Source organism: Phoenix dactylifera, chromosome 5, assembly GCF_009389715.1.
Source record: "Phoenix dactylifera cultivar Barhee BC4 chromosome 5, palm_55x_up_171113_PBpolish2nd_filt_p, whole genome shotgun sequence".
NCBI classification, from domain to species: Eukaryota; Viridiplantae; Streptophyta; class Magnoliopsida; order Arecales; family Arecaceae; genus Phoenix; species Phoenix dactylifera.
This window is the reverse complement of record NC_052396.1, coordinates 12,721,419-12,748,600: the sequence shown is the minus strand read 5'-3', so window position 1 is coordinate 12,748,600 and position 27,182 is coordinate 12,721,419. Positions and strand designations below refer to the sequence as shown.

Genomic DNA, 27,182 nt, shown 5'->3' with positions numbered 1-27,182 from the left:
GACGTAGGTGCAAAGTTGGAACTGAACGAGTATAAATTTTATTGTATTTGTGTTGCATGGATTGTTTTCATTGATTACTTGCATAGTTACTTTTATTAATTACTCGTTAAAGTTCACATTCACTCATCGAGTTTTATTCCGTTGCACTTCACTTAAAGTTTTCGAAAAGCCTTTTTCACCTCCTTCTTGGGCTGCATAACAGGGCAACACAATAAAAAGAGCATCTTCGTAAAACTCATCTAATTTAGGTCTTATGTAAACCTAATTTTGATAAAAGTTGACAACCAAACAGACCTTGAACTTCGAAACTCTAGTACCAAGTTGCCAAGCTTCCTACTTTATTGGCCCCATGAGCTAAAAGTTACAAACAACCTTGTCACCATGCTTAGCCCAGGGACCACACCCGTGTATGCTTGCTCCTCACATGGGATCCCAAAAAATTCAACTTTGTGCCTTCAAATGCAAGGATGCCTCAGCTTGACCAAGAAGGCACCAAGTATTTATCAACTAACCAACCCCTCATTTATTAATTATTCTTAGCGCCTCGTTAAATACTTTTAGTCTAAGTGAGCAAACCATTGGAACTTTCCAACTTACCATGGAATTTTCCTCAGTCCGTCTCCTTGAATGAACATTAATACTGAAATGTCATGTAGGTGACTAGTTTCATTGGCATCCAAACACAGTCTGTGGCTTAGCTTCGCCCGCAAATAATTTTGTGGTGCATTGGAAGTCTTCATTCCCATTAATGCAGAACTCTTGGCTTCCTTCCTCTATATGATTGACTTCTACAATCATCAAGCTTAAGTGAAGATATTTTAAGAAGTCACCCCACCAAATAGGCATAGACTAAATGTTTGTCTCCCATGCCAGCCTGGGATCCCAGCCAACCAATAGGCCCATGTCAGGATTCCATTGGCTGAATTAGTCGTTTGCTGGTCCCATCCAGACGACTGGGTGGCTAACAACAAGCCTTGGACTAAAATGCATTGATGACCAGCCACTGATCAAAACAGGCCGACAAGCTCGATGATTCAACCCATTAACAGCTTTGGAAAATCAGAATGAATGAATATAAACCATGCCCTTGTAGGTTGGCCTTATCGAAGAGCTTAGCGCTGATCAAAGTAGGTATTATTTAAAAATGATCATCGAAGTCCATAAAATTTTTAAAAAAATGTTAAATAGAGCCAATAGTAATAGCGATTATTATATGGAACAGTAATATCGATTGACTGAAGCAATAGTGTGATTGCAAATTGAAGCCATCACTTTTCTGATTCATTGACCAGATCTAATTTTGAAGACAAAGCTGCTGGATTGTACTTGTATTCAATTTGCAATAAAAGAATGTACTGTTGCATCAAATAAATAAATAAGTAAATAAACTGAGCCACCTGATCCTTTTGGAACTGGAAACCTTGGACATCTGTTGTTTCTCTAGAAGACTGGTTTAACTTAATTGTTCAGTCTACACATTTCAAGCAAAAGCCTAATACAAATTTTATCTTGTCAAATTCTATCCATTTATTCCAAACAATTTCAGTAATATGTACGGCCCCCGCAACTTCACTGAGAACAAGCAATATATCCTCAGATTATTAACATGTAGTGTTACAAATAATTTACAAGACACATACGAATCATATGAACATAGCCTCTTTAGCGTCTGCAGTTTTGGCTGCAGCGAAGTTGTCCACAGTGTACTGGACCTTATCGAACCTTCCTTTCTCACTGTTCTCCCGAAACTTAATATAATCTCGGCAAATGAATGGTTTGTAGATCCTTCGCTTCGCTTCCCCGACCACGTCTTCAGGAGCTGATACCACCTTCTCATCCTCGAAGCACCAAAAGAAGGCCAAAGAGAAGCGGTTGACAGGCTGCTTTAATATGACACGATGCTCTGATGACCTGAGACTCCCATTGCTCCAAGCTTGCAACAGGTCTCCAATGTTCACCACCAGCGTCCCCTTGCTTGGCATTATGTCCATCCATTCCCCTTCCTTTGATCTTACTTGAAGTCCACCAATCATGTCTTGATATAAAATTGTTATGCAGCTCATGTCCGTGTGCATCCCGAGCCCTTCGACCTCTTCTAAGCTGCTCTCATCAGGTGGTGTGTAGTTGTTTATCCTTAAAAGTCCATGACATGCACTGAATTCAGATTCATAGTACTTGGTTTCGAAGCCGTCACCTAAACACTTCAAGACAATCAAAATTATTCTCTTCGATAAATCTACCATCTTGTCCCCATAATCTTGCAATATGTTGCTGCAAAAGAAAGAGCAAGATCACATGGAGAATATGCAAATATGACAAGAAAGTAATAGAACATGATGAGCATGGTGGAAAAGAGAGATTAATGCATTTACCAGAATTCGGCATTTGGTGGTTCAAAGATGAGATCACCCGACCCCTTTGCCGAGGCAAAGTAGTCTGGACCAGAAACTCGGAGGCTTTCGAAGAAAGGGGAAGCTATGAAATGAGGAGTATAGGTGTTGATGACAGACGAGGGTCCTATTCTAAGTTTGGTATCTAAAGGGAGGTTGAAGACTTGGTTGGAGAGAGCGTGGAGTCTGTTATAGAGGTCTCTGGGGATCCCATGGTTGGTGATGTGGAAGAAGCCCCATTCCCTGCATGCTTGGGAGAGGGAGGAGAGAATGGATGGTTGCAAGGGCTGAGAGATGTCTAAGGTAGGGAGTAGCAGAGAAGTTTGGTAGGACTTGGACAACATCTTGAAGAAGGTCAAGGAGGGGCCGAGAGAGAGAGAGAGAGAGAGAGGGAGAGAATCTGTTTTCCGTTGAGTTGGTTTGACACCTATATATGTAAGACATCTAACCTGATTATGTTTAAAATATTTTCCTTTTTACTATCTTCTGCCACATCACAATTACATCAATCCTTTTATAGAAACATATAATAGAGGTTGATGAGGATCCAAGTTATCCATCCACTAAGTAATGTCAATAGAACCATCCAACGTGAGAGAGAGAGAGAGAGAGAGAGAGAGAGAGAGAGAGAGAGAGAGAGAGAGAGCTTACGTGAAGAAAGTCAATGAGGAGAAGTTGGAATAGTTAATGCGGGTAAATGAACAACAACGGGCAAGAATTATGGGGAAGTGCTTCTCGTGATTGGATTAAAAAATTTAATTTTGCAGAGGTTTCTTGCTTAGATTTTTCTTGAAGTGCTCAACAAGACCAGCCAAAAAATTTTATAAAACGAATACAATCTGTGAGGAACCGACCTGTTTAGGAACTGTTATTTACATCCCTGCGGTTCCCGGAACATGTCATTCTAGGTAGTGTCCTCCCAATCGTAATTGGTCTTGGGTACCGGTTGTGAATATTTAATCATATTATTTACAAGTCTAGCATGGTGGCTCAAAATTGCTTGTTCAAGCTTCAAGCCAATAGATTTAGGTTGTGTCTCCCTCCTATAACATGAAAGATCTGGTTTAATTTTTGTGCATCTTGAGCAATTATTTTGTATATTTACCTAGGACATCACTCGAAAAAGCTAGTCGAAAGGTTTTGTTTAAGTTTGTTGGCCCTGTATAATATTCAAGATCTCGTCAATGCAAACAAACACTTGTATAAATTTTCACATACTCCTGATATAGAACTAAACATATATTTGCATGAGCCCGAATATGCTCCTTGTTTAAACTTTGACATCTCTCCAAGTTAAAGAGTTCAAATCTAATTAAATTTAATCACAAACAACGTAATTGACCCATACTATAGTATTCTCTAATATACGTGGTTTGTTAGCAAGATTTGTTTTGATACCATTTATAATAATCCAGAACTTCATCTGAAAATGCTAGCTGAAAAATATTATTTAGGTTTCTTAACTTGGTATAAGTATAAAAATCTCCCCAGCATACAACCAATGTAGGACTAAATACATACTGATATGAGTTCTCATGTACTCTTGATGTGGGACTCAACATACGCCTACACGAGTCCTCACATATTTATCTCATGGGCAAGTAACATAGCACAGGATCAAAACTTGGTTTTGATACCATTTCTAGGATCAAAAGTAATACTATTTATAAAAATCCTAAATACTCAAAAAAGCTACCCACGAGATGTTATTTATGTTACTTGGCCCTCTATAAATATTGAAGATCTCCCAGCACATAACTAACATAGGAATGCATGCTTGTACGAGTCCTTATATACTTTTTACTTTTAAATTCTAATATCTTTGTCAAGCTAAGAATTCAAATCCAATTACAACTATTATGGTCAGCCGGGTTTTGCTAAAGAACAATCCACAACCACACCAAGAGGATAAATATATGAGCAATGTCCCTTAGTCATACATGATCCATGGCTATGTTCACTCTGATACTATTAATAACAATCTTGAACCCCACTCAAAGACGCTAGCGAAAAGATGTTATTTAGAATTTTAGGTTCTATATAAGTATCCATGGTCCTTCTAATGCACAATCAATATACAACTAACAGAGACTACATAGATCCTCATATCTTGTTTAATGGAATATTAAAATTCATATTTTTGATTTTAAAACATTTTACTCATCTCATATCTGTACAAAAGGATAACTAGTTTCAGCTGTTGCATGGAATTCCATAGCTTAAAGACCCACAATAGAAAAGGACATTCTAGAAATAGACAGGAAAATGATAGTAAAATATTATTCTAGTTTTCAACAAACTAACAGCTATATCACAAGAACTACACCTATTGTGTTCCGTAATATGAAATTTAGAGCCCTAAATCTTCTTTTACCTTCCGTAGTTCATTCTCATCTGTTGAACTGGAAGCAACTGTGTGATAGTAGCATCCATCAAAACCAACTGATTGAGATTAGATGGAGACTGAATAAAGGCCTACAAAGTTTCACTAGAAAAAAAATAATAATAAAAAGGCTAAATCTAGCAAAATGATGTGTTTCCAAACTCGGAGGTGGCAAGCCAAAGTCAGCAGGCATCTAATCTTATTTGATAGTTGAAATAAAAAATTCTTACAATTCTCAGTGCGAGTGAATAGATGCTTCATCACTTATGCTATAGCATGACTTATTTAATGTACTGTTATAAAATTGGAATTCAGAATTGTAGTTTGTTCATGGACCTCCAATTCAAATAAAGGATTTTGGCATTTTCAAACCATGATATTATCAATTTTGTAAAATTAACCAATTTTAAAATAATTATTATTATTACTACTAGTAGTAGTAGTAGTAGATTAGCCACTGTCACTATAAGAAAAACTGGTATTTTCGATGCCTTTTAAGTCATATAACGATGCTTGTAAGCATTGCAAAATTACGCCCCAATGCTTCCAAAAGCGTTGAAGGAGCATCAACAATGCAAGCATGGAAAAAAATTTTACAATGCTTACACTTCACATTGTTAAATTAACGATGCTTCTAAGCATCGCTAATTAACAATGCTTTTTAAAAGTGTCGCTAGCTAATGCCGCCTTTTAAAAGCATTGTGAGGTACGTTGCATGCTGGCCTTCCGCATGGCGAGTTTTAAGTCATATAACAATGCTTATAGCATTGCAAGATTACATCTAAACACTTCCAAAAGCATTGAGGGAGCGTCTGCAATGCAAGCATGGAAAAAATTTCACGATACTTACGGTTCCGTCGTTAACCTAACAACGCTTTTAAGTGTATCTAACTAATGATGCTTTCTAAAAGCATAGTGAGGACCATTGCATACTGGCCCGCCGTGTGGTGGTCTTTTTTTTTTTTTGGTACAATGGCTGCTTACCTTACTCTAGTATAAGTGCTGCCCATCGAATCAAGAGCAAGAACCTATCACAACGGTGCAGGAGAGGCTCCCTGATGAGTCCATAGGACCTCTCCGAAATGTTGAGGAAGCGACCCAATCTGCGGCGTGGTTTGCCTCCCGGTAGAATGCACTACCTGAACGGCGCTGCATTCCCTCATCATCTACCTAATGTCGTAGAGTAGAGGGCTCGCATCCCCCCTCCACCCCTCCTCTCGTATCCAATCTACCACTATGGCTGAGTCCCCCTCCAGGATGATGTGTTCCGCACTCAGCCTCCATCTTACAAAGGAGAGGCCCTCCCAAGCTGCCCTGAGCTCCACCCCTGTAGCTGACAGCCTGGTAGTACTTTGGCCTCTCGCAGCAATCATCTGTGAATCATAAATCCTGATCACAAAGTCTATACCTACTCTACCTCTCTTACTGGTAGCGTTACCATCAAAGTTCACCTTGAGATAGCCGGATGGTAGGGGCACCCAAGAGCCAAAGACGAGACTGAGCGCTGAATCAGCAATGCGAGTGTCCCAAATATCCCCAGCCATCCAAAATGAGGTTGTCGAGGTAGCCCGAGTGAGCTCAGCAGTCTGAAGGGTGGCTCTCTCCACTACACTACTCAGTGGCACACGTTGGTTCTCGAAATTCGGGCATTTCTATCCAATCAAATGTGATACACCAGATAGGCGCAAGTGATCACCCACTCCATCGTCCTCGGGCTCCGCATCGCCTTCCTCACTTGACGTAGGAGGTCATCCGCCGATCAGGTTGGGGCCACGGAAAGGCAGCCCTACTCCAAATCTGTGCAGTTCATAGGCACCCAAGCAAAACATGGTTAATGGATTCCTCCACCTCCGGACACCACCCACAACACGGAGTGACCAAGGCACCTGTCTCTGCCAGCACACTCCTCGTCGGTAGACATCCCCATGCCATCTTCCATACAAACAGAGCCAGACGAGGGTGAACACGCATTCTCCAAATCTATCTACCGTCTATCTGCCTGGCAGCACCCCCACCCATCACCTCCTGTAAGTCTCAGGCACTCACCCTAGATCTACTTGTGGCCGCCCAAACCAATCGTCCGATGCCTCCCCAATGGGTAACGGAATGTCCATAATTCTCTCGGCCAACAACCCCCAAAGTCATCCCTGATTAGTGTTTCGTTCCACCTACTTTGGTCTGGAACGAGCAGATCACTGACTCTGCAACCCACCAGACTCGCGGAGTCCATATAAGTCGGTGCTCGACATAGTGGCTGCTCTTGTACTCAGTTGTCCTCCAAGATACCAATAGATCTGTCATCACCAACTGCCCACCTGACCGCTGCAAGCACCCTCGAAGCATAAGTACAGATCTCCCTCCAGATGTGGGAGCACCGTCACCCGACCTGGAAGTATGTCACTGACGTATGAGCTCCATACTTAGCTCTCAGTAGGGTACACCACAGCTTTAGATTCCAATATGTATCTAGCCGTATGCCGCGCCACCATCGCCTCTCGTCTTGCCACTAAGGGCTAGATCCTCAGGCCCTCCTGACTGACCGGCTAGCATACCACCTCTCAAGCCACCAGATGAACACATCTCCTACCCTCCTGTTTGCCCCAAATGAAGTTTCGGAATGACTGCTCTAGGGATCTCCAAAGCAACATTGGCACAATGGTGTTTGCTAGCAGATATGCAGGGATCGAGCTGAGCACAGACCGCACCCAAGTCACCCTATCCATCATCGAGAGAATACTCATCTGCCACCCCTCGAGCCTACGTCTAATGCTAAGCTCAACATCGATGCAATCACCGACATGAAGATGTCGACCTGTTATAGGAACACCCAAGTACCTCATAGTATCCACCTACTCTTCCACACCCAGTATTTCTTTGATGGTTGCCTTCATCTGTGGCTTGGTCTTCAAGCTGAAGCTGATCACCGACTTGGCCCTGTTTACTTGCTGCTCAGAGGCGGCACAGTAGTCCCCCAAGATTCCCTGAATGACCCATGCAGCCTGTCTCATAGCCCGTGCTAGGAGCAAACGGTCGTCGGCAAATAGAAGGTGTGATATCGGAACAGTCCTAGTCACCAGACAATTAATATGCCTCCAGAATCCAAGTCTCTGTAGCCTGCCGTAGAGCTCTAGACAATGCATCGAGCATAAGATGAAGACCAGTGGAGATAGTGGACATCCTTGCCGCAACCCCATCAAGGACTCTAGGCATGCCATTTACCAATATGGCAAAGGATGGAAACCTGACACACCCCATCACCCAACCAATCTAGTCCTCATGGAATCCAAAGCTTGCCAACGAGCACTACAGAAAGTTCCAATGCATCCTATCATATGCCCGCTCCATGTCCAACTTAATTTCCATGAGGCTTCTCTGGATCGTGGCCTTCTGGAGATCATGTATAAACTCCTGGGCAATAAGAATGTTGTCGGATATACTCCGACCTCCAATAAAAGCTTTCTGCTCTGAACTAATAAGTGTCAGTAGTATACATCTCAATCTGGCCACTAATATCTTTGTCGTGGCCTTGTACAAAGTTGTACATAGACTAATAGACCGGTAATGGCAAGGCTCCATGGCATTCTGTCTCCTCAGGATTAGAGTGACGAACATCCTCTTCTAGTCCGCTGGCATCGTAGCTGTACTGAAAAACTGCTGAATGGCCTCGGCCACATCCCGTCTGATCACTGGCTAGTACCTCCTAAAAAAGAGAGGAAAAAAACAATCTAGCCCAGGGGCCTTATCCTCAGCTAGGGACTAAAATGCTGTCCGGATCTCCTCGGTAGTAATCGGCCTGATCAGAATTGCATTGTCCCCCTCCAAGACTCTGGGCGCTGGGGGCTGCACCACCTGCAGGCTCCCACTACCCTCCTGATCCGTCCACCTGGTATAGAAGAATAGCTCAAAAATCCTCCTAATGGCATCTGGATCTTCTGTGCTCTAGCATCCTCTCCCCTCACGACTTAGATTCTGTTCTGCTGTCTTTGGATGATCGTTGACTGGTGAAAGAACCTGGTATTCTGGTCTTCTTCTCTGATCCACGAAATTCTAAACTCTGCTTCCAGAATACCTCCAGTTGCCTGCGAAGAAAATCATGCATAGATAGCTGGCTCCTCAACTCCCCTATCTCCCCTTTAGTCAAACCCTTCTTTGCTCCTCCTGTGACTGCAGCTCAACTATGGCCTCCTCTACCTCCACCCTTCTAAAGATGTTCCCCACCTCCTCCCTATTCCACCATCGCAGCCTCCGTCTAGTGATCTCTAGCTTCCTAGACATCCTGTACATAGCCTCCCCCTTAAATGGTACCCTCCTAGCCTATCGTACAATCTCCCATGATTGGGGGTAAGATAGCCAAATCCTCTCAAATCTAAATGGGCACTGGTATGGAACTGGGACTGAAGTGCTCACTAGTAGTGGGCAATGGTTCGAAGCAATTCGAGGAAGATGGTTCACCTGGTAGTTTGGGTAGCTCTGAATCTATCCTGCCGTGGCAAATACTTTGTCAATCCTCTCCCAAACTCTAGCACTGTAGAAGAAGAAAAGCCTCAAACCATAGCACCTAGGGCATTCCCTTGCTGCTAGAGGCGTGGACTGCTTGGACTATTAGATGGAGGCGGCGCTAGGGTTCTTAGAGATGGGGCGTGCGTAAGAGTGAGGGAGAAGAAAGGTTTTTTCGGGAGAAAAGAGTTGTGATCTGATTTCATTCCCACATACACAAAATACATGAGTGTATATATATATATGGTCAATCATGACCGAAATCCAAAAAATTTTCTAGTCTAAACTACATGAGAAAGCACTCAACCCAAGCCCATGAACACCCATGACTTACATGCTCTCTCTTTCTTTAAGCCTAAACCTAGCCCAATGATGGTTATGTTGGAATTTGTATCCTAAATGTCAATCATCAGCATATTGATGATTGAATTTTGTAAATGAATTGACAAATTAATAAAGTGTTATTTGGCATTATTCATCATTTCATCTTCAAATGAACTCTTATATGATGAAGTCCTTAGGACTTATGTTATGATAAAGGAGGATTTATCTTTGAGTCCTTAAACTTGTTTGCGACGAAATGATATGTTGTTACTAGGACGACAACATTATCGAGATTAGGTCGTTGTGTGACATATACGTTGGTTGTCCTCTTAACCAAGGAGTGTGGAGACACTGGTATGCCACACAAGTGAAGTGTAGAAGTACATTTCACTAAACGTGACCAATTCCGGAACGCTCTACTGTCGAGAGATGTTCCGAGTGGATATGGGTATAAGTTTGGCCCTCTGACCTGAGACCGCAACCTGTGACTAGCAAGCAACTCACTGTACTTTGGTACCGGACTACCTGAATTTCTAATTCAGTGACGGAAGGTCACTGGGTGCAGTCAAGTACTTGCGTAGTCAGTTGTGAGTCAAGATGGAATTGACCCCTCCTGAAAACAGGAGATAATGTCTTGTGATTAATTTAGCAAAACCTTGGCCAGGGTAATCCCAGTGAGGAGTCACGGGATATCTAAAGTTAATCACATAATGGATGTACTAATTATAGGGTTGACAGTGAGCTCTAAGTCATCCTGGCATTAGGAGTCAAAGGGATTGAATTATACAGTAACCATAGTTCAGGGTTCCAGAATATTTGCTTTGCATATATTCGACCTATCCGGACGTCGGGTACCATTGCTAGATGGTCACATCGATTAGTGTAGAAAATTGTTCCTATACTACCGGCTTAGGTTCGAACCTATGAGGTCACACGCATAGAAGATTCCTGATTGATCAAAAAAGCTGATGAATGATTAAGAATCATTCAGGGGTAATTTGGTCAATTTGATTAGCAAATTATCTTATAAAATAATTAAAGTAATTATTGAAGGATTAATTAGTAATTAAATTACTAATAAACTCAATTTGATTGAGTAATTGTGCTAAGGATGAGCCAAATTGAATTGGATTCAAGTTTGGGCTCAATCAGAGTTTTGACCTGATTGGATTAGGTCAGAACCAAAAAGGACTTAAGCTGATCAAATTAATTTTAAATTAATTTATTCTTAATTGGGGATTGACCTAATTGAATTAGGTCCAACACAAAGTAATAATTCAATTTGATTGAGTTTGCATGAGCCAAAATTGAATTGGATTCAATTTGAGCTCAATCAGGGTCTGACTTGATTAGATTGGGTTCAACCAAATTGCTTTGTTTTAATTCGGGTTTGACCAAATTTGATTAGGTGCAACCCAAGAGGATTAGGCTCAGATGATGTGGCAATTATTGGTGACATGGAATTGGATTTCATGAATTTTAAATAAACCAAAATTATTGCATGGCACATGGACCCATTGCTTGACACATGGCGACATTGTTTGTTATTTGAATTTAAATTCAAACATTAAGCAATGTGTTAAATGATTTTAATCACTCAAACCATCAGCCAAGGTGGCGTCTGAGTTTTTGAATGGATTAAATTCGAATTTCAAGAGGTGATTTCGAAATTATGAAGTGTTTTACCTTGCCGCATGGATTTCAAATTCCTTTCCTCTTGCACATGTGTTTAAAATTTGAATTTAAATCAAATTTGGTTGAGATCTGATTTGGGTTGTTCCTATTCCTTTGCATGTGCCAACTAAAAGAGGTTTTCTGAAAATAAATTTTGAATTTTGAATGAAAATTCAGAGGCCATTAAAAGGGGTCAAACATGGGCACCAAAAACACATCCATTGCAGCCTTCTTCCTCACCCGCCTCCTCCTCCTCTTCTTCTCCATTTTAGATAGGGTTTTCAGGATGAATATCTAGAAGATTCAAGATCAGATCTGAGTCCTCTACTTCCCTTACAAACCTCATCTCTATCTGCTTCAAGACGATTGATCAAAAGTTGATTGAATCCCGGCGGGCAGATTTCAGCTTTCAAGTGTTCTGCAGCTGCTAGCACTGTTGCGGAAGAAGATCCTTCAGGACTTCGCGTGTACTTCTTGTAGAGGTCATTCGTGTGCGTGGCTGCGAAGTCAAGAATCATATTCACAACTTTCATCCATCATAAAAGGTATTAATCTAGCATTAATCATTTATTATGGTGTCAAGGTCTAGGTCTAATTCTCCGAGGTTTTACCCTCTTTTGGGGCTCCTCATGGAGATATCTCCAGAATCCATTCGATGGATATTCGGAGATTAATTGAAATAGAGTTCTTAAGTTTCAGATCTGATAGTTAATCATGCATAAAAGTTTTAGCATAATTGTTTAAAGGATTCCGGCATAATCCTATATGTTCTTAAGGTGCTGATTTCTAGATTTGATCTTGTAAGCATGCATGAATTAAATTGTTTGATTCGATTTTTCCGCTGCGTTTTAAAACTTAAAAAGAACTACGTATGGCTTGATCCTCCTTATGAAGGGGTACGTAGGCAACCCGATCAGGTTCAGCCATGGTTTTCAAAAAAAAAAAAAAAATCAGCATGCTAAACACCGAAGAACCTAGGATTCACTTTCAGTGGTATCAGAGCCAGGTTTATGTTTAAACTTTTATGTTTTAATTCTTGCAATTAAATATGAAATCATTAACATGTTTAGATTAGATCTAAAGTGCTTTTTATGATTGATTTAATTGCTGATTATGCATGATTAAGTAGATCTGAAATTTTGGATGCATATGATGCATGTTTGTGTTAGGATTAGTAACATGAATAAATCTGAAATCATAATATTGTTTAGATTAGATCTAAATAAAGTTTATGATTCATATGATCTTTGATTTTACTGAACAAATCAGATCTGAAAATAAAAGTGAAAAAACAAATACATAAGATGTATGTTGTTTGTATTAATTCATGTTGTTATATATATGTGATGCATGAACATAAAACATAATGACTTAAACATGAATTAAATCTGATTACATGTGATTAATTACAAAAACTCAGATCTGAAAATGTGTTTTAAGAACTGAAAGATTGTAATTAATATGTAATTAAAAAGAAATATGCAATGATCAAAACTTTCATAAGTCTAAACTTAATTGAGAATTAAGTGTTATGAAATAGAATTGTAACTCAATTAATTGACATTGCATAATTCTTTGGGCATATGGGTTAGCTTGAATCAAGTTCTTAGGATTGGGTTAGACCTAAGGTTAGAATCAAACCTGGTCTAATTAGAGTTAATTGATCAAATCTAATTAAGTAGTAACTAGATTAGGTCAAGGACACTCTAGGTTAAATACAATAGTTGTAGATTGATCAATTCCATGTCTTTGATTAGACCAAGATGGAACTTGATTTAGGCTCAGAGGTGTAGCCCGAGTCATTTGAGTAATCAAATCGAAATTGATTAACCAGTCGGTGTCTAAGGTAAGTTTGGCAGTTTTGACCGGTGGTTTTTAATTGGGAGCTACTCGCACTGATTCGTCTTTGTCGAGTTAATGGCATATCCCTTCCACCGATCTCACTTACCTGGCCGACATGGTCAATCACATTTTGATTGGATCACTTAATGATTCGAGTTAGCCCATGCCTTAAGGAAAATCAGTATGACTGATTTAGGTGTCTCCTTAACCGGTTTGAGTCTAATCTGATTTGGTGAAGTCAGTGGGAGAAATTAGACTAACCGGATCTTCTCATCTATCCTAATTATGAAATCCTCTAAAATTATTAGGTCCTTAAAATGAAATGGTTATGGAGATAACTAGGTCATAGCCTCCCATTAAGTTGGGTGATAATGGGTCCAATGTTTTGATAATTATTGGAGGCGCCACACGCCTGGTACTTATCAAGCATTGGAATTGTCATTCAATATATGATGAGTTAAGTGTACCTTCAATAGGCGGTCAGGTGAGCCGAGCCACACTCGGGCTTGGTCGTCTATTAGTTGATTAGACTTAACCCTATCATTTAATGGTTGGACCTGACTAGGGTATTCGGTGGAGGCGCCACACGCCTGCCGGAAAACCTAGGGCAAAATCATCACTAGAAGTTGCTTGGTGAAGCAATTGGTTAAGAACCTACCAATAGATGCATATGGGTTGGCCGAGCCACACTCGGGCCTATATGGGATCTATTGGGTTCTAGTGCCCACTAAAAAATTAGGAGTAATTTTTCGAATTAGAGGTAGAGGCTACCAATTTGTATAAAATAGTGGGAATATCTTTAGACTAAAGTCCAAGTCTACTGTGTTTAGTCAACTCATATACTAATAGCCAAATTTTCTTTTTATGCAGAAATGGCCACTAATTTATCACTTCGCTCATTGTTGGACAATGACAAGTTGACTGGTCCAAACTTCAATAATTGGCATAGGAAACTGAAAATAGTGCTAGAGCATGAGAGGATCCTTTATGTGATAACGGATCAAGCACCTGAGCAGCCCGCTGCTAATGCATCAAGATCGGCCAGAGACACTTATCAGAAGTGGCTCAGTGACCGGATCACTGTTCGATGCATCATATTGGCAGCAATGAGTGATGAGTTTAGTAGGCGTTTTGAGAATACGCAGCCGGAAGATATCATTCAAGTGTTGAATGAATCATTCGGGGTTCCTGACGACGTTGAGAGGCACAAAACTAGTTGTGCCATCTTCAGCGCCCGAATGAAAGATGGAACCTCGGTAACTGATCATGTACTGTACATGATTGAGTTGATCGAGCGTCCAAGCTCTCTTGGCTTTCCCCTTCATGATCAATTAGGGAAGGATGCCATACTAAACTCATTGCCTGGATCATACCGTCCTTTTCTCACTCATTTTCGTATGACGAAATCTGTAGTGAATTATCACCAATTGTTGGGGTTACTACAGACGTTTGAGAATGATCACCAACTTCTTAAGAAGACGGTGAATTTAGTGGGAGGTTCATCCAAGGGTCGCTCCTTTAAGAAAGAGAAAAAGAAAAATAAAATCCAAAAGAAACAGGTGCACCATGCTCAGCCTAGTCAGAAAAAGAATAAAAAGGCTGATCAGAGCAAGGCGGAGTGCTTCTTCTGCAAGAAGCAAGGACATTGGAAGAGGAACTGTCCTCTTTACATTGCATCCTTCGATCCGAACCGGCCTAAGAAAAGTGGGCAATCAGTTGCCAATCAAGGTACTTATATGATAACACCTTGCAATTTTTCTATTTGTGATAATTCGACCTGGGTATTGGATACCGGTAGTCCTTTTAATATTTGCAATTCGTTGCAGGGGCTACAAGTCAGTAAGAGGTTTGAAGAAGGAGAAAGGTTCCTGAATGTTGGAGATGGAAGACCAGTTCCAGTTCTAGCTTTAGGAATTCTTAAACTTGAATTCAGTTCTCATGTAAATGTCCTTAGTGATTGTCACTATTGTCCAAGTTTTCTATTGAATATCATTTCTGTAGGCCTTTTGGCCAAAAATGGTTATGAAATATCAATAAAAAAGGATTATTGCAATGTCATTTGGAATGGTGTTGTTGTAATGAATGGAATTCTGAGTAATGGCATTTACATTTTGTCACAGCCTGTTCATGTAATGTATAAATCCAATAAGCGCCCTAGAATAGATAATATCACGGATGTCTACCTTTGGCATCATAGGCTAGGTCATATTAACAAGAATAGGATGAACAGGTTAAGTAAAGAGGAAATCCTTGATGTTAATGATTGTGAATCATTGACAACCTGTGAATCATGTCTTCTTGGTAAAATGACCAAATCACCTTTTACCGAAAAAGGTGAACGAGCCAGTGATTTATTGACCCTTGTACATTCTGATGTATGTGGGCCAATGAGCACAGATGCTAGAGGTGGGTATTCATATTTCATTACGTTTACAGACGACCTTTCTAGGTATGGTTATGTCTATTTAATGAGACATAAATCTGAATCATTTGAAATGTTCAAATTATATCGTAATGAAGTAGAAAAACAAACTGGAAAGAGTATTAAAACTCTTCGATCAGATCGAGGAGGTGAATACCTCTCCAGTGAATTTTTGACATATCTTGGAGAAAATGGGATTCTCTCCCAATGGACTCCTCCTGGTACACCACAATATAATGGTGTGTCAGAAAGGAGAAATCGAACTCTGTTAGACATGGTTCGATCCATGATGGGGTTTGCTAATCTGCCCATATCCTTTTGGGGATATGCTCTTGAGTCAGCCTGCTATATTCTAAATAAGGTTCCAAGTAAGTCTGTAAATAAAACACCACATGAGATGTGGACTGGACGTAAGCCGATGCTCTCTCACCTTAGGATTTGGGGGTGTCCGGCGTACGTCAAACGTTTGAAGACAGACAAACTTGAACCCAAGTCTGACAAATGTTTCTTTGTTGGTTATCCTAAAGAAACTAAAGGATATTACTTCTACTTTGCTGAAGAACAAAAGTTGTTCGTAAGCAATAGAGCAATTTTCTTAGAAAAGGAATTCCTTGGTGAAGGAACAAATAGCTCTAATGTTGAGCTTAGAGAAGTTCAACATGTAGAAGATCCGACACCATCTACTGAACCAGTTGAGTCGGATTTGATTAGATCAGATCCAGAACCCATATTAGATGCACCATTAAGGCGATCGGGTAGAGTACCACGTCAGCCGGACAGATACTACGGTTTCTTGGTCCGGGATGGAGATCCTATCGAACTTGATGAAAACGATGAGGATCCGATCACATATATGGATGCAATGCAGAGGTATGACTCTGATAAATGGCTTGGAGCCATGCAATCCGAAATGGAATCCATGAAGGTCAATGATGTTTGGACATTAGTTGACCCACCCGAAGGAATTAAATCCATAGGGTGTAAGTGGATATTCAAAAGGAAACGGGGCGCAGACGGAAAGGTAGAGACCTATAAAGCCCGTCTGGTTGCCAAGGGTTATCGTCAACGTTATGGTATTGACTATGACGAGACGTTTTCTCCTGTGGCAATGCTCAAGTCCATTCGGATTGTGCTTGCGATAGCAGCACATTTAGACTATGAAATCTGGCAAATGGATGTAAAGACCGTATTTCTAAATGGAGATTTAGAAGAGGAAGTGTATATGATACAACCTGAAGGTTTTACATCTGCAGATGAGTCTAAAGTGTGCAAGCTTCAAAAATTCATTTATGGATTAAAGCAAGCTTCACAGAGTTGGAATATATGTTTTGATAAGGTAATCAAAACATATGGCTTCATTAAGAATGAAGAGGAACCTTGCATTTATAAATGGGCAAATGGTTCAGTTATTATATTCCTTATTTTGTATGTGGATGACATTCTTTTAATCGGGAATGACATTCCTGCATTACAAGGAATAAAGATTTGGCTATCATCTCAATTTGCCATGAAGGATTTGGGAGAAGCATCTTACATCCTAGGGATGATGATCTATAGAGATAGATCTAGAAGATTGCTTGGATTATCCCAATCCACATACATTGATACTATACTGAAGAGGTTCAGTATGATTAATTCCAAGAAAGGCTATCTTCCAATGGGCCATGGAATTAACCTCTCTAAAAGGGATTGTCCGACAACCCCTCAAGAAAGAGAGAGTATGGATAGAATTCCATATGCTTCGGCAGTGGGATCTATAATGTATGCCATGACATGTACTAGACCAGACGTGGCATACTCACTAGGAGTAGTGAGCAGATACCAGTCTGATCCAGGTAGCAACCACTGGAAGGTTGTAAAAACCATCCTTAAGTATTTGAGAAATACTAAAGATCAGTGGCTTGTCTATGGTGATTCTGACTTAAAACTTGAGGGATATACTGATTCAAGTTTTCAGTCAGATCAAGATGATAGCAAGAGCGTGTCAGGATATATCTTCACTCTTAAGGGTGGGGCCATCTGCTGGAAGAGTTCCAAGCAGCATACAGTGGCAGATTCTACATGTGAAGCAGAATATATCGCAGCATCTGATGCCGCCAAGAAAGCTGTATGGTTGCGGAAGTTCATCACCGATCTTGGAGTGACACCCTCCATTGATGGTCCAGTGCCTGTATTTTGTGACAATACTGGGGCCATAGCTCAAGCAAGAGAACCCAAAGCACATCAGCGGACCAAGCATATTCTACGTCGCTACCACCTAGTTCGAGAGATCATCGATCGAGGTGATATTGATCTTCAGAAGATTGACACAAAAGAAAATCTGGCTGACCCATTTACCAAAGTCCTCGGCATCAAAGAGTTCGACGAACACAAGTCGAAGATCGGTATTAGATACTGTGCCGATTGGCATTAGGCTAAGTGGGAGTTGTTGGAATTTGTATCCTAAATGTCAATCGTCAGCATATTGATGATTGAATTTTGTAAATGAATTGACAAATTAATAAAGTGTTATTTGGCATTATTCATCATTTCATCTTCAAATGAACTCTTATATGATGAAGTCCTTAGGACTTATGTTATGATAAAGGAGGATTTATCTTTGAGTCCTTAAACTTGTTTGCAACGAAATGATATGTTGTTACTAGGACGACAACATTATCGAGATTAGGTCATTGTGTGACATATACGTTGATTGTCCTCTTAACCAAGGAGTGTGGAGACACTGGTATGCCACACAAGTGAAGTGTAGAAGTACATTTCACTAAACGTGACCAATTCCGGAACGCTCTACTGTCGAGAGATGTTCCGAGTGGATATGGGTATAAGTTTGGCCCTCTGACCTGAGACTGCAACCTGTGACTAGCAAGCAACTCACTGTACTTTGGTACCGGACTACCTGAATTTCTAATTCAGTGACGGAAGGTCACTGGGTGCAGTCAAGTACTTGCGTAGTCAGTTGTGAGTCAAGATGGAATTGACCCCTCCTGAAAACAGGAGATAATGTCTTGTGATTAATTTAGCAAAACCTTGGCCAGGGTAATCCCAGTGAGGAGTCACGGGATATCTAAAGTTAATCACATAATGGATGTACTAATTATAGGGTTGACAGTGAGCTCTAAGTCATCCTGGCATTAGGAGTCAAAGGGATTGAATTATACAGTAACCATAGTTCAGGGTTCCAGAATATTTGCTTTGCATATATTCGACCTATCCGGACGTCGGGTACCATTGCTAGATGGTCACATCGATTAGTGTAGAAAATTGTTCCTATACTACCGGTTTAGGTTCGAACCTATGAGGTCACACGCATAGAAGATTCCTGATTGATCAAGAAAGCTGATGAATGATTAAGAATCATTCAGGGGTAATTTGGTCAATTTGATTGGCGAATTATCTTATAAAATAATTAAAGTAATTATTGAAGGATTAATTAGTAATTAAATTACTAATAAACTCAATTTGATTGAGTAATTGTGCTAAGGATGAGCCAAATTGAATTGGATTCAAGTTTGGGCTCAATCAGGGTTTTGACCTGATTGGATTAGGTCAGAACCAAAAAGGACTTAAGCTGATCAAATTAATTTTAAATTAATTTGTTCTTAATTGGGGATTGACCTAATTGAATTAGGTCCAACACAAAGTAATAATTCAATTTGATTGAGTTTGCATGAGCCAAAATTGAATTGGATTCAATTTGAGCTCAATCAGGGTCTGACTTGATTAGATTGGGTTCAACCAAATTGCTTTGTTTTAATTCGGGTTTGACCAAATTTGATTAGGTGCAACCCAAGGGGATTAGGCTCAGATGATGTGGCAATTATTGGTGACATGGAATTGGATTTCATGAATTTTAAATAAACCAAAATTATTGCATGGCACATGGACCCATTGCTTGACACATGGCGACATTGTTTGTTATTTGAATTTAAATTCAAACATTAAGCAATGTGTTAAATGATTTTAATCACTCAAACCATCAGCCAAGGTGGCGTCTGAGTTTTTGAATGGATTAAATTCGAATTTCAAGAGGTGATTTCGAAATTATGAAGTGTTTTACCTTGCCGCATGGATTTCAAATTCCTTCCCTCTTGCACATGTGTTTAAAATTTGAATTTAAATCAGATTTGGTTGAGATCTGATTTGGGTTGTTCCTATTCCTTTGCATGTGCCAACTAAAAGAGGTTTTCTGAAAATAAATTTTGAATTTTGAATGAAAATTCGGAGGCCATTAAAAGGGGTCAAACATGGGCACCAAAAACACATCCATTGCAGCCTTCTTCCTCACCCGCCTCCTCCTCCTCTTCTTCTCCATTTTAGATAGGGTTTTCAGGGTGAATATCTAGAAGATTCAAGATCAGATCTGAGTCCTCTACTTCCCTTACAAACCTCATCTCTATCTGCTTCAAGACGATTGATCAAAAGTTGATTGAATTCCGGCGGGCAGATTTCAGCTTTCAAGTGTTCTGCAGCTGCTAGCACTGTTGCGGAAGAAGATCCTTCAGGACTTCGCGTGTACTTCTTGTAGAGGCCATTCGTGTGCGTGGCTGCGAAGTCAAGAATCAGATTCACAACTTTCATCCATCATAAAAGGTATTAATCTAGCATTAATCATTTATTATGGTGTCAAGGTCTAGGTCCAATTCTCCGAGGTTTTACCCTCTTTTGGGGCTCCTTACGGAGATATCTCCAGAATCCATTCGATGGATATTCGGAGATTAATTGGAATAGAGTTCTTAAGTTTCAGATCTGATAGTTAATCATGCATAAAAGTTTTAGCATAATTGTTTAAACGATTCCGGCATAATCCTATATGTTCTTAAGGTGCTGATTTCTAGATTTGATCTTGTAAGCATGCATGAATTAAATTGTTTGATTCGGTTTTTCCGCTGTGTTTTAAAACTTAAAAAGAACTACGTATGGCTTGATCCCCCTTATGAAGGGGTACGTAGGCAACCCGATCAGGTTCAGCCATGGTTTTCAAAAAAAAAAAAAAAAAATTCAGCATGCTAAACACCGAAGAACCTAGGATTCACTTTCAGGTTAGCCCCCTCAAGACCCAAATTATCTGAGCCTCAACCTGGTGGAAGATCAATTCCCGTCTCTACCTAAAACTGGCCCCGACCTGGAGTCGACTCTAGCTCTTGATGAGTTGACTCCTTAACAGCATGAGTCGACTCTCACAGGTTTTTCAAAAAGCTGCTTCTCTACCTGATTTTCTGGAGTCGACTCCAGCTCTACATGAGTCGACTCCAGCTCTACATGAGTCGACTCCAGCTCTTCAGGGGTCGACCCCAGATCAGCATGAGTCGACTCCTCTAATGTTTGCATTTCTTGCTTTGGGTGTACCACACTTGTGCCAACAATCTCCACCTTGGTGCTCCAAAGCCTCTGCAAGCTCCACTTGGTCCATCAACCCCATCAACCCCACACATGAGAGAAAACTATCTCGCAGAAGAATCTTCGTAAGTGCATCCGACTGATTCTTCTTCGTATGAACTTTAACCAGCACCACCTCACCTTCTTCCACCAGCTCTCTAATCCTGTGGTATCTCACATCTATATGCTTTGTACGTGCATGATAGACTGGATTTTGAACCAACTACAAAGCACTCTGACTATCACTGTGCAGCACCACTGTACTTTGCTTCACCCCCATCTCCATAATGAGTCTCTTTAGCCAAAGAGCTTTCTTAGCAGCCTCTGTAATCTCTATACATTCAGCCTCTGTGGTGGACAAGACCGTGATAGGTTGAAGGGTTGATCTCTAAGAAACAGATCCACCATACATGCAGAAAACATAACCTATAGTATGCCTTCTTGTATCCAGATCACCTGCAAAGTTAGCATCAAGAAACCCTTCCAATGGGCCTAAAAGCTCGCTGAAGATACTGGAGTTCCTTCTAGGTCCATCTTGCTGCCCAAAAATCAGACCAAGCCTCCGAGTTCCTTGAAGATACTAAAAAATCCACTTCAGTGCCTTCCAGTGCTCCTTTCCAGAATTTGCCATGTACCTGCTCACCTAGCTCACTGCATGTGTTATGTCTGGCCTACAACACACCATAGCATACATCACGCTGCCCACTACACTAGCATATAGAACTCTCTTCATGTACTCTTTTTCTTCATCTGTTTGGGGGGACTGTAGCATAGAAAGAGACATGTGGCTTGCTAGAGTTGTTCCAACCTGTTTAGCTTCATTCATCCCAAACCTCTCCAACACCTTCTGAATGTATCCTCCTAATGACAAGTGGAGAATGCCCTTGCTTCTATCTCTGCAAATTTGCATCCCAAGTATCTTCCTGGATGGACCCAAGTTTTTCATCTCAAACTCTGAAGACAATGCAATTTTCAGCCCATTCACTGCATCAGCACTCCTGCTGGCAATAAGCATATCATCCAGATATAATAGTAGATACAATGCATCATCCTCATCCACATCCTTCACATAGACACAGCTATCATGTTCACATCTGGAAAAACCAAGGCTCAAGACAAAAGTATCAAACCTTTTGTACCACTGTCGGAGTGACTGCTTCAAACCGTAGAGAGATCTCTTGAGTAGACCGACCTTTTCCTCCAACCCAGACTGCCTAAAACCAACTAGTTGTTTCATGTAGATCCTCTCCTCTAGGCTCTCATGTAAGAATGCCGTCTTCACATCCATCTCCTCCAATTTCATATCATACTGAGCTACTAAAGACAACAACCCTCGAATCGAAGCATGTCGCACCACTGGAGAGAATACCTCTGTGTAGTCCACTCCCTCTCTTTGTGAGTACCCCTTTGCAATAAGCTTTGCCTTGTATCGGACTCCACCTTGCTCTGAAAGTATCTCCTTCCTTGTGAACACCCATTTCGAACCAATGGCTCGAACATCTCTAGGTAGATCCACTAGCTGCCATGTCCTGTTCTTTTCCAGTGACTCCATCTCTTCCATCATGGCCTGCATCCATGACTTCCATTTTGAACTTTTCATGGCTTTCTAAAAGGTCTCTGGATCTCCATTAGCAATGATGAGAGCATAGAAGATGGTCTCATTAATGCCATATCTGACAAGCTTGTAGATGATGTGCTTCTGCCTGTGCGTGCCACTCCCCTTACAAGGTCCTTCAAACCGGAACTGAGTGGCTCTACCTGCACATCCTCCTAGACAGATGGCCCTCTTAGCTGGTCCTCCACATGTGTGGAAACATGCCTACCAAATTCCATCTCAAAAGAAACATGTTTGGAGGTAAAATTTGAAGGTACATCACCTGCTAGTGAATGCTATCCACTGTTGTCCTATTCAGTCTTTTTTGCATCATCTACACTCTCTGGCTTCTTCAGAATGCTCTCCTCATCAAAAATATATTTCTACTGATGGTACACTTCTGAAAATGAGGATCCCACAGCAAGTAGCCTTTGACACCATGTGGATATCCGATAAAGATCATCTTCTATGATTTGGGGTCTAGCTTGCTTCTTTCGGTTGCCTCCACTAGTGCATAGGCCGGGCAACCAAAAACATTTAGGTAGTCAAGCTCCACCTTCTTTCCACTCCAGTCAGAATATATCAGAGCCTTTTGTCTTAAGAGTGTATTAGGGCCTTTTAATTTTTCTTAACTGTATCAGAACATGTTTAAGAATGTATCTGAGCCTTTTGATTTTAAGAATATACTAGAGCAGTTGGAGACAATCAAAACATAACAATTGCACTTAAGACATAGGTCATTGAAAAGGAAACATGTATTTCATTGATAGCACAACATTTTACAAAGGATGTTACATATAACCAGAAAATGATTGTCAAACTGAAATACAGGAGATGTGAGAATTGTTTGGACAAGAAATTTCAGGTTTGATTAGGAGACAGTTGATCTAAAAAACATCCAGACCTAGGTAGATGGTCCGAGCTGATCGGCCTTCTTGTCTCCTAGAAGTTGGCTAACTTTGGATTCTAGAATAGAGCGGGAAGCAGTCAACTGAGAGCCTTATTCCTTAATTTGCTGCATTGATCCTTAGAGTTCATTTTCTTAGTGCCTTGTATTTTCTTCAATAGCTCCAAGTCTTCTTTGTTGGGCAGCAGCAAGTATCCTTAAGCTTTCCAACTCAATCTTTATTTCTTTCACCATTACAGTTAGATCATAAACTGAGTTTCAGCAAACTCCAGACCGGAAAAGACCTTGCAGTATGTGATCTCCAATAAATTTCAGCTGGTCTCTCTCAAGCTTAAGCGACTGAACAAGTGGCCTTTCTCCTTGTGCACTAGTGCTAGGTGCTCTCTGTAAAAGTCCTGCACTAGTTTGCCTTGAATCAACTGGCCTCTGTGCCTCTTTTCTTATTCTATCTTCGTTATCTTCTCCTCCATGAGCCCACTTGTTATTGGCTTTGACAAACCCCATTTTCATCAGTGACTTTTCACTATAGATATCAGTGTGCTTGAGCTCCATTTTTACTTCTCCTAGAGTGCTGACATCATATCTAATGAAAAAAAAAGGCTCAGAACTATACCATAAGGGAGTGATGCTCCCTTTCTTTGTCTAAGATCTATCATATGCTTCATCATCATGGTAGGAAGGTTCAGTGGTTGGCCTCTAAGTAAATGATGCATCACCAGAATATCCCTCTCAGATACATGATCAAATCAGCCTGTTTTTGGAAACAGTATATGACTGATAATGTGGTGAAGTAGCCTCATCTCAACATTCAGCTTATTGGTTTTGACTTCTTATTCTTCATTGACTTCATCCTTGGATAAAATCAACCTCATTCCTTTAGCTCTATCTTCCAGCTCTTCTAAATTTTCGCCATCAGTGGGTGCCCTAATCACATTTCCCAAGATTTCATCCATGATTAAGATGGGAACATCCCTGATCTTTGACGAAATCTGACCATTGCTATACCTAGCATTCCCGTAGAACTCTCTTACTAGATCGGGGTAGGTAGGTAGGTCCAGTGAACACACATACTCCCAACCCATTTCCTTCAAATTTGTTCCTATGTGAAATTCTTCCCTTTCTAAGAATAAGAAATCAACCTTTCTTCCGGTAGACACTGTTCGGTTCGAAAGTGATGCAAACGGAACCAGTTTCGGAACAGGAGAAGATGGTGACGGAATAGGCAAGGATGGTGATGTATTTGTGGGTTCCACCATTCTATCCAACCGTGCTTTAGATCTTCTTTCTTGATGCACGATGGGTTGTTTTCTTTTGGGACCAAATATAATCTGCTTCCTAGGAGCCATGAGGGACCGGCCGGGACCACACTAGGATTTTAGGATTTTTGGTTTTTGGAAAGAAAGAAGACGGAAATAGAAATTTTGGAATGTCTGAACGTTATGTGGAACGGAGGTCGACTCTCAACTAAGTGAATAACGGTTTGGGAGAAAACTATTTCGGAACAGTGGAGGTCGACTCATTTGTTCTATAAGTCGACTCAAGTAAAGCAGGGGTCGACTCCCGACTTGGGTGAGTCATCCTTTCTACCTGAGATGGAGTTGTATCGGATCTCTGGATGATTCAAACTCTCCCCCTCACTTCATGAGTCAACTCCTCATTACCATGAGTCATCTCCTCATCAGTCAAGAACTAAAATTTTCAAATTACGATCCTCCGAAAATGATTTAATCAATAGGAATAATAGGAATTAATTATGTAAGCATTCAATCAAACAATGTTTGTACTAAGATTTTAATCAAAAAGGGTCACAAATACATAGTTCTCCTCTTATTTCATTAAATCTCTCTTCACTTAGAGGTTTGGTGAAAATATCAGCAATTTGTTTTTCAGTGTTAACAAATTCAATTATGATATTTTCATTTTGAACATGATCTCTTATGAAATGATGTCTTATTTCTATGTGTTTGGATCTTGAGTGCTGAATTGGATTCTTGGTTAAGTTTATGGCACTTGTATTATCACATCTTATTGAGATTGTACTTAATTTAATGTCATAGTCCTCAAGTTATTGTTTGATCCATAAAATTTGAGCACAACAATTTCTAGCTGCAATGTATTCAGCCTTGACTGTTGACAATGCAACTGAATTTTGTTTCTTGTTAAACCAAAAAATTAAATTAGCTCCAAAAAATTGACAAGTTCCACTTGTACTTTTTCAGTCTAATCTACAACCGACAAAATCAGCATCTGAATAGCCAATTAAGTCAATTATAGAGTCCTTAGAGTACCATAGGCCTAGATTTTGTGTACCTAACAAATATCTCATGATTCTTTTAACCATTAAGCGTGATTCTTTAGGATATAATTGATATCTTGCACATAAGCAAACACTGAATATTATATATGGCCAACTAGCTGTAAGATAAAATAGAGATCCTATCATGTTTCTATACAGCTATAAATTAATAGATTTATCGAGCTCATCTTTATCAATCTTACAAGATGGGGTCATAGGTGTACCTATTGACTTTGTATCCTCCATGCCAAACTTCTTTAAGATTTCTCTTGTATACTTACTTTGGCTAATGAAGATACCCTCTCTTGTTTGCTTAATTTGGAGTCCGAGAATGAAGGTTAGCTCACCCATCATACTCATCTCAAACTCATCTTGCATGAGCTTAGCAAAATCTTCACACAAAGCTTCATCAGTAGCACCAAAAATAATGTCATTAACATATATTTGAACAATCAAGATATCAATTTTTTTTTTTTTTGATAAAGAGAGTTTTATCAATATTTTCTCTTGAAAAGTTACTTTTTATCAAAAACTTACTTAGTCTCTCATACCATTCTCTTGGTGCTTGTTTTAAACCATATAGTGCTTTGTTGAGTTTGTAAACATGATTTGGGAATGTATGGCTTTCAAATCTAGGTCATTGTTCTACATATACTTCTTCAGCAATATAACTATTTAGAAAAGCACTCTTAACATCCATTTGAAGGAGTCTGAAGTTCATGTAGCAAGCAAATGATAATAGCAATCTTATGGCTTCTAATCTTGCTACAAATGCAAAAGTTTCATAAAAATCTATTTTCTCTTTCTTATTATATCCTTTAGCAACCAACCTAGCTTTGTTTCTTACCAATAATCCTTCTTCATTAAGTTTGTTTCTGAAAACCCATTTAGTTGGAGGAGTTTTCAAGTCTTTCAACTAAATCCCAAATATTATTTCTTTTAAATTGATTAAGTTCATCTTGCATTGCCATTATCCAATTATTGTCTTGCTCAGCTTCTCTAATATCTTTTGGTTCAGTTTGTGTGGCAAAGGCAATATGATTAATGATATCCCAAATAGAAGATCTAGTTTTAACACCTTGAGTAGGATCATCAATAATTAAATCTTTGGGATGATGGGTTGCATACCTCCATTCTTTTGGCAGGTCATGCTTACCTTGCAGAATTTGATCTTCTTCTTGATCATTTTTCTATTCTTCATTACTCTGATTTTTATTTTCTGATGCAGAAACATCCTTCAGGGTTAAGTCCCTAATTTCTTGATCAAGCTCTTCTGCATCATCATCAGCATCTACATCTTTTCTTGATGAGAGGTCATTAGTCTCATCAAAAATAACATGAATTGATTCTTCCATAACTAATGTTCTTTTATTGAATACTCTATATGCTTTGCTTGATGATGAGTATCCTAGAAAACTACCTTCATCAGATTTGGCATCAAATTTTTCTAAGTTATTTTTTTATTATTTAGAACATA

General features: G+C 40.0%; 1 protein-coding gene across 1 annotated transcript; it reads right to left on the bottom strand.

Moving 5' to 3' along the window:
- Window positions 1-1,575: 1,575 nt before the first annotated feature.
- On the bottom strand, window positions 1,576-2,819 carry LOC120110746 (gibberellin 20-oxidase-like protein). Its single transcript, XM_039126300.1, has 2 exons — window positions 2,373-2,819; window positions 1,576-2,271 (listed from the first exon to the last, which is right to left on the bottom strand). Exons 1-2 carry the CDS (start codon window positions 2,732-2,734, stop codon window positions 1,644-1,646), a joined length of 990 nt encoding a protein of 329 aa, XP_038982228.1. The 5' UTR covers window positions 2,735-2,819; the 3' UTR covers window positions 1,576-1,643.
- Between the last annotated feature and the right edge of the window lie 24,363 nt (window positions 2,820-27,182).

Excerpts from the sequence above, each read along its gene's own strand:
- LOC120110746 (XM_039126300.1), bottom strand. The coding sequence starts at position 2,734 with ATGTTGTCCAAGTCCTACCAAACTTCTCTGCTACTCCCTACCTTAGAC. Across the intron at positions 2,272-2,372 it reads CCACCAAATGCCGAATTCTG|CAACATATTGCAAGATTATG; the intron begins GTAAATGCATTA and ends TTTCTTTTGCAG.